Genomic DNA, 9130 nt, shown 5'->3' on the forward strand with positions numbered 1-9130 from the left:
AGTTCCAGGACAGATTTGAGTATATTAAGTTTGGAAATACATTAAAACAATAAGGCATAAAGACCAAACTGAGTTTTATCAGAAACTAAAGGATAGTTGAAGCAATATAGAGTCAAGCAAGGGCTTGTGACTCTAATGTCCCTGAGTTTCAGTACTATGGCTCAAATGTTACTTTAATTCTCTAAACTCCACTACAACAAGGAGTGTCACTTCATAGATTAATGGAAAGATTAAATAAAACATTTCCAAGATTCTTCGCACAGTGCCTTTCAATTATTACACAATAAATATTCATACATGTTAATCTAGAATTATAGTTTTATTGACATAAAATATAACATCATTCCTAGAAGGGGAAAAAAAAGGCATTTGATAGAGTCCACATCTAAATCTGATTTCAAAATGTTCAGAAAACATGGGCATACAGTATAAGGAAATATCCATATTGTGATTAAATAATATATAACAGAACTAATATTAACCCTAGTAGTATCGTATAATCTTAGCTAAACCATAAAAATAAAATAAATAAAAAATATGAATAAGGGCTGGGGTTGTAGCTCAGTGGTAGAGAGCTTGCCTTGCACACATGAGGCCCTGGGTTGGATCCTCAGCACCACATAAAACTAAATAAATAAAAATAAAGATATTGTGTCCATCTACAACTAGAAAAATATTTTTAAAATATGAATAATGACAAGAAGAGATCAAGATGACATACTGAAAAAAATTTTAAATTTATTAGAACTGATAAGAATTAATTAGGGACAGTTATGTGTTAGTAATATAAAGAAAATCAAAATTAGGAAAAAAAGGGAAGGCATAAGAAAGAAATATGCAAATATGCAACTGAAACTTTGTACCTTTCTTTAGTTATATTAGTAACAATATAACCAGTTATTTCACAGAGGTTATCTCTTTTCTGTAACATTGAGGAACTATTAAATGTTGAATGATAAATATACTGTATACCTTGATAACCTTTGATGATAATCTAAAATACATGTCCCTTTAACTAAGAAACTCACTGTCTATACTATTTTTCAAGTTTTAACACTGAATTTGACTAATCTGCAACATCCTTCCCACCTAACTCCCACTATTCACATAGTCAGTGAAAGCTGATTGTATAGATCCCAAAGATACCTTGCTTCCACACTTTACAATTTATCCTCCCTATACAGAATAAACGCTTGTATAAGTCTAGTAACCCCCAGATCTAAAGTAGTTGCTCATGTCTAATCATACTAACTTTAAGGCATTAAAAGGAGATTTAAAGGTATTTAATGATTTCACCAAAGTCATAGAAAGGTGATTCAGACTAACCCACATCCTGTCTTCACTTCCCCTGCCTATTTTTCTATCATGAATGCAATTTCAAGTTTTCCTTGTTTCTCAATATTTAAATCTCTGAGGAAAGTACTATACTTGCATTCCTTTTAGAACCCATTAACACATTACTTCACTGATCAAATATTTGCTGAGTCCTACTATGTGCAAAATACAATTCTAAGCCCTACAGTGACACAATATAGGCAAGTTATCTATAGGAATTTTATATTTTATTCAACTCAGAAGGATGCTGTCTGTAAAGTTACCCCACCCACTTCATCTATAAGTTATCATGGTTCCTGGGAGGAAACTTCCTATTGCTGCTCTGAAGAATCTTCATTTGGAATTTGAATATATGTTTCACATTTCTGATCCTACCCTTGGGTAAATGCCAAGCACAACAACTAAAGATACATATCAAAGACCAAAGTTAACAAAGGATTTAACTGTACTTGATTCTGCTGCCAACTTCACTTCACCTGTAACATCTAAACCTCAGAAAAGCAGCCCTCTGCAGTGTTACTACATCTCCTAGTTCCCTGACTTATCCAAACATCAGCAATCAAGCAAAGAACACAGGAAGGGGAAAAGAAAGCCCTTTGTCTTTTCATGTTACACAGTGACAAGCTACTATTTAGATAAATAAAAGACCTAAGAAAGTTTTTGGGTAGTGCTGCTTTTTAAAAACATTATTAATCTAACATACTTCCGCAGTAAAAGAAAAAAAAAAAAATCTTGAAAATGTGGGAAATCGTTCCAACTACCATAATGCAACTATTTCCTTAAAATTTACAAGCACATCAGCATACACATGATTTTAAGGAAAGCAGAAAACTAAAATTTGGCTATGCAACATACCCTAGACACCTCTCCTTTTACTGATAATTCATAAAGTTTCTAAGTGAAAATAAAGTTTCACTTTTGTTTCTTCTAAAGTATGAATTCACTTCCTAGTTACTGGCTTGAAGTTTACTTCCTAGTTCTTAGCTTGATATATTTAAATCTGTTAACTTACTTGAGGTAGGTGGTTTCAAATATTTATACTCATATAAATATTTTTAAATATTTATACGAGTAACAAAGTAATAGTGTATTGACATGAAAAACAAATACATGTCTTCAGAAACCTCATGGAGTGTAACAATATTATGTTGATCTAAAAAATTTCCTCAGTATAAACAAAATGATCTAAAACACATATACACATATATAACATATTAAAAAATAACATCACTATTTTTAAAAAAAATAGTAAAAAATATCATCATCAAACTGATAATATTTTGAATTAACGACTACTCCTTTTGTTTAAGGAGGATGGGCTCATTAAACTAGGAACTTGGACATGATAATCAAGATCACATTCATTAGTTTGATTTTTTTATTTTATTTGTTCTAATTAGTTACACATGACAGCAGAATGCATTTTGAATCATTGTACACAAATGGGGCACTATTTTTCACTTCTCTGGTTGTACATGCTGCAGAGTCACACCGTTCATGTAATCATACTTGATTGTACAATTTTATGCATGCACCTCTGGCAAGGAAGTCAGTGTTAATTGGCTTTGCTAAAGAAGATATTTAGTCAAAATCAATTAAAAATCTCAAAACTTCTTGCCATTGTTCAAGCTTAAGATATATGAAAAATATGAGCCACTTTTCCCATTTTGAAACTAACAAGTCTTAATATTCAACACTGAAGACTATTATAAACAAAATGATACAAAGTCTATTAGCTATTGCTTACTATTCATATAACCACAGGATCTTCCCCTAAGTCTTAACTCATCTCACATACACAACATCAAAAACTAAATATTAAGGTTTTCAAAACAGAATATGATTAGCAGGTAGACTGTTTTAAACTCCCATCATCATATCTTGAATTATTTCACTGTAATAAATTGCAGTCTACAATAATCTTCTCCATTCACCAGTAACATAAATTAACATGAGTCTCAAAAACAATGTTCCCAAAGTGCCAAAAATAACAATGTACTATCCTTGCTTTCCAAAATTCTTGACCATCTTCAATTACCTCTTTAGTATCATAAAATTCTAAAAACGATCTCAATGCAAAAATTTAGCAAGCTGTGAGTGTATAAATAGTCCACTTAAGCACAATAGTTCTTGTAAAGTCAAGCACAGGTAAAATACGAACTACTGCATGCCAAAACTACAAAAGGGTGGGGCATTCATTACTCAGGCAGATAAACCAAACAGCTTCAGTCATTCACAGTAAACCTAATTATCCCCATAATTCCAGAACTACTAAGCCAATGTTTCCCGATTGTCCAAAACGCTTTCACACGAATGGGAAATAAATCAAGTCATGGACAACTACTCTTCGGGATATGGTGCAAGCCATGATAGTGCAATTAAGATTCTGAAAGCAAAATCTAAAATAGCAGGATGAGCTCATGATTCACTATAAGATCTGATGCATCAATAAACTTTTTTTTTTTAATTCTCGCATAAATGAGTGACCATTTGAATCTGTGACTGATGCAAGTGTAAAGGGTGAACGACAGAACAAGGTCAAACTTAGGGGACAAAAGATTCCTGAATAACATAGCCAGAAAGGTTTCCTTTCTTAAGGGACAGTTTCAAGAACATTCAAGAAAAGAAAAAGAAAACCACCCAAAACCTCTACTTGTACATTGAGAGTTCACCTGATCAGTCAACGTACCTGCCCAAAAAGGGCAAGCAATTCAATTTTAGTGATCTTTTTTGCAGAATAGCAGGCCTGGAATCCTACCACCTTCGAAATATAAACTGTGCTCAAAAGGGATGACAACTGGTATTCTCAGAAAGAAAGAAAAAGAGAGGAGTAGGGAAGAATAAAGTTTAATTAAGAAGCCGTGCGGAGCACTGTAGGAATGTGAGGGTCACTCTCAATACCTGGCACCGTCTGTTACGGGAAAACAATCGGCAGAAGGAAGTGGATTGAAACCCGCAAACTACACCCCTCTTCCACACGCAGCTTGGCACTGACTGAGCGCGAGGCCCCCAAAGCGACGGGTTGGAGTGGTGAGTGGCGGAGGAGGAAGCCCGGGGCAGCCGAGGCCCGGGCGGCCGCGGGCGGCGAGGCCGGGGAGTGCCGGGCCGCGGCGGGAGAGGCCAGCACGTCGGAAGGAGGAGAGGGGCCGCGCAGGGCCAGCTCGCCGGCTCGCCTCACCTTCTGCGCCGCGCTCTGCTGCAGCACGTTCTGCTCCACGGTCATGGCCCCCGCGGCGGCGGCGTCCGGTTCCTCGCGCCTTTGCCGGCCCTGGCTGCCGAGGTCCGCCGAACTCCAGGGAGCGGCGCAGACGGCCGGGGTGGACAGCGCCCCCACCAGCCAGGCGCGAAGGCGATGGCGGCCGGCGTGCACCGGCACCGCGGGCAGGCGGCGAGGCGCGGGCTGCGACGGCCACCGCGGCAGCCCCACGTCTCCGCGCGGCCCGCCTCAGCGCGGCTTGTCCGCGGCGGCCCGGGCCATGGGCGGGCGGCGGGCGGCGGGGCGCGGGAGGGCGCTAGCAAGCCGGGCCGCGTCACGCGTTCGCGCGCTCCTTCGCCGGCGGCTCGTGGGCCACTGCGGGGAAGGGAGCAAGGGGACGGAGGGAGCGGCCGGCCGGAATGGCGCTGTCCTCCTCCCTCCGCGACTCCTCCTCCCCTCCCCTCCCCCAGCCGCCGTCACCGCCCCCGCCGGGTAGCTCCTCCCCCGCAGAGCCCCGCCCGCCGGCCGCCCTAACCCTACATTGTGACCCGCGGGGTGGTAGGGTGGGGCGGGGCCGCCGCGGAGCACCGCCCCGCACGGGCCAGGCACTCCCGGGTGCAGCGAGGCCGCCCGGCGGGCGGGCAGGCGGGGCCCCGGAGCCACCCTTGGGCCGGTGGCGCTACCCCCGCACTAGGCTTGGCGAAGCCCGGAGAGGCAACGGGAGGGCTGCGCTGCTACCTGCGCCCATGATTCCTTGGCTCGCGCTCTTTCCCACCACCTCCAAGACAAACATATCCCTCCCTACCTGTAATGTACCTAAACCTCACAAGGTTCTGAACTCTGGCTGCTGCTTCGGTCGCGAGTCTCCACCCGCCACCTTTCTAGGAATTTCCCAATCACCGAACTTGCCAAAAGCGAAAAATCAAATAAGCGAAGGGCTGACACACATCTTTGTGCTGGATGTACTTTTCTCCTTAACTGATCGTTACATACATGAGAATTGATAATTTGCGTCTACTTCACGTATTAGAATGTTTGCCAATCATTGCTAGGCACTGCAAAAATAAGGTTTATTAACCTAATATTTAATTTAAACAAAAGGGTCTGACAGCAAATAGCATTATAAAAGTACCACTATCTAGATGATACATAATTCTAATATCCCAGCTGCCAAATTAAGCAAACAGTTACTATGCATGGAATATTCTATTGTATATGGGATGGTAAGGTAAACCCAACAATGAGAAAGCAATCTGAAGTCACAAAAATATCAAATTGCACCAGCTAATTAGAGGGAAAAAGTAAGGGTGCAGTCATAGAAAAGGAAGAATTACCAGTGCACACTGTCACAAATATAATATGGACCCAAACTCATGTGTAATTTTTAAATTAGTGAAGGACCCATAAAATATTACCTGACTTTATTATAACATAGTAATTCATAAAGGCTTTGCAACACTTTGATCTGCACCTTAGATGTCTTCAACCACCTTTTTTGGTCTTTCCTTTGAATCCTCACATTTATTTATTCGTTCATTTTGACAAATTGCAAATTTTATTTAATTGATATCCTATAACCTTGCTAGAAAAACTTAAGTTGTTAAATGGTTGGAAGCAATGGAGTTTAGAAATAATGCAACACTTCTGATTCAAACCATCAAATTATGAGAACACTGAGATCCAAAGAGTTATCTATTTAAAAAACATGTTTTAGAGCCCATTTTTAATCATTTATATACCAAAAGTTTTTCTTTTCCTAGTTTATCAACTAATCTCATGTTTTTCCATATTATAGATTTTTTTAGAAAGTGTCTTCCATTTAAGAAATTAAATTTAACATGAAAATCTAGTACTTTGGTTTAAAAAAAGATATTACCAGATACTAAAGTTTAATTTAAAGAATTTGGCAACATATGTCCCCCCAAGTTCAATTCTTTAGTGTAAATATTTTTTTAATATCTTACTAGCACTTAAGAGAGAATTATCAAAAGAAAGCTTTCTATAGGGTAGACATATTTGCAACTTAGATAATCCATTTTCAGCTTACTCATTAATAACTAAATACTGTTAATTGTTCATATTGTAGGATTTTTGAGGAGAAAATTTCAAATCTTCTCATAAACATGCATTTTTAGAAAACTTAAAATTGAAATAAATAATCACAGGACAGAAATTTGAGAAATTCAGGTGAATTAGAACATAAAAACCATCATTATTACTCATGAACTCATTTTCAAAATTTGTCCCCATGGTCAATTTTGCTGTTTGAGTCAGCTTTAATATACATAACTGGTGGAATTACATATTCTCAGTATATTATTTAATAACTCCCAAATTGTTACATTATTTTGTTTGTTGACACTTAGGTAAAATCATAAAGAGACAGAATTCGTATAAATTTTAAAAGTTAGTTTTTAACCCTGCTGTGGTTTGAAAGTATCTCCCAAAAAGAATGCAACTTTAATCTCCAATGCAACAATGTAAAGTGGGGCCTAATACCAGGTGACTGACATTAAAAAACATGTTTTAGAGCCCATTTTTAATCATTTAAATAGATAGAACCACCAAAGAAATATAACCCAAGTCATTCTCTCACCAGGAGGTCTCTAACCTCATGAATTAATAATGTCACCAAAAGATTGTATTAGTATAGTAAGAATGGGTTTCTTAAACCTGGTCCTCCATCTTGGACTTACCAACCAAAGGACTATAAGCCAATACTTTTCTGCTCCATGTATAATCGACCAGTGTTTTTTGATACTATATAACAAATAAAAGAGGCTAAGACAAACCTCAATTCTATTTTATATACCATTATTCTAACAATATTCAGTATTTTTTTATATTAGCCAAGGAAATTGGTGTTCTACAAAATCCATTTCTGAACATTAAAATTGTGCTAATTTGCCAAAACATATTTGTAAGACATTAATAATAGAGAAAAGTTCAATTCATGTGATATATTTGTATCACTCCCATGACACAAGTATTATTAAATCTACTTAAATAAGGATTAGAATTATTTTTCTCCTTTATGTATACTGATGTTCTAGAATACTTTTATTTCTACCAATAAGGAAACAATAAGCCCTCAAAGAGGAAGAGTCTATGATGTCATAATCACACTATTTCATAATAGGGAAATTTAATTTTTTTTAGTTCTGGAAGATGAAAGTTCAAGATCAGAATTCCAATAGGGTTGGTTTCCCACACCTCCTTTCTCCTTGGTTTCCAGATGGCTAATCTCTTGCTGCCTCTTCACATATTTCACCCTCTGTGCATGTACACCTATGGTGTCTCTTCATATAATATATCATATCATATTATTTCCCACCTATACAGCCCCATTTTAACTTAATTTTCTCTTTTAATACTTTATCTGAAAATACGTTTATATTCTGAAATACTGGGGATATGGATTTTAGGGGAACATAATTCAGCACAGAATACTCATATTTAATCCATTTCTCTTATTCCTATACTTCATACCTTCATCCTTCAAATATCCTTTTTTTCTGCCATATCCCATAACCTATTAGATTGGTAAGAGATGCATTAACACATTAAAGGATAGTAGCCCTAGACATTTTTTTGCCAATATTACACTTCCAATTGGAGTGTTTTCAGGGGAAGATAGGGGTTTGTGAATCAAAAATAAAATGTAGTCTTATGTGAATTTTTGCTTTTCAAGGTACGCTCAGAAAGCATCACTTGCATTCCCTTACCTTTGATAAGCCCAAGTCATTCTCTCATACAGAAGATGGGTTAGTGACCTCAACCCTTTCCTGTATTCCTACTCAAAAGGCAAAGTCTCCCCTTCTACAGCATCAGGCTCAAATCACCATGAACTTATCTTGTGATACATATGGACAGAGAAAACTACATAGGACAGGTTTGTTGATTTCCTGAATCTGCCTTACTGGGAAGACCTGAAATGAGGGAAGGCCAGGCTGGTGAGAGATAGAACCACCAAAGTAATATAACCTAAGAAGATGCCACTTAAGGAAGGGAGAGAACAAGAAAAAGATACCTTTACCCCCCCACACCATCTTCCAATGGCTCACCTATGCCTCTCGTTGGCCAAATCCATTCTGAAGCTGGGTGGCTTGAAAGCAAGGGTATACAGGCATAGTCCTCTCCATGATTCAGAGCACAACCATGGAAACTCGGGTAATGAATCTTATATCTAAGAGAATTATGTATAAGGCTTAAATAACTTGTCCAAGATCACAGAGCTAGCAGTTCCTATTCTGTTCTTCAGGATTTGTGTATAGGTAAGGAATATGGAGAAAGAATTCTTGGATCATTGGTGGCATGAATAAAATAGTCGGACCCCACCCCTTTTTCTTCCTCTCTCTCTTTATGCTTCCTCTTCACCATGAGGTGAGCAGTACCTCCACCACATGCTCTACCCATGATGTACTGCCTCACCACAGACCCAACAGAAATGGATCCAACTGACTATGGACTGAACCTTCTACAACTGTGAGTCAAAATAAACCTCTCCTTAAGTTGATTTTGTTATGTATTTTACAGTGATTAAAAAGCTAACTAACACAGACACAAATTAAATATATGACAAGTGTGTCATCCATCCGA

At 38.3% G+C, this 9130-nt stretch overlaps 1 protein-coding gene across 3 annotated transcripts in view; it reads right to left on the reverse strand.

The window, feature by feature from the left end:
* Nucleotides 1-4703, reverse strand: part of Usp25 (ubiquitin specific peptidase 25) — a 136432-nt gene extending 131729 nt beyond the window's left edge. Inside the window, exon 1 of one of the 3 annotated variants that reach the window (XM_046430476.2) lies at nucleotides 4514-4703. In XM_046430476.2, coding sequence (XP_046286432.1) covers nucleotides 4514-4558 — 45 coding nt within the window. In that variant the 5' untranslated portion in view covers nucleotides 4559-4703. The remainder of the gene's footprint in view (nucleotides 1-4513) is intronic. The other 2 variants (XM_046430475.2, XM_046430477.2) reach the window with 2 other exon arrangements.
* Between the last annotated feature and the right edge of the window lie 4427 nt (nucleotides 4704-9130).

Source organism: Marmota monax, unplaced genomic scaffold (assembly GCF_021218885.2).
Source record: "Marmota monax isolate L192 unplaced genomic scaffold, Marmota_monax_Labrador192_F-V1.1 WCK01_AAM20220418_F8-fsc00016, whole genome shotgun sequence".
In the NCBI taxonomy this organism is placed as follows: Eukaryota; Metazoa; Chordata; class Mammalia; order Rodentia; family Sciuridae; genus Marmota; species Marmota monax.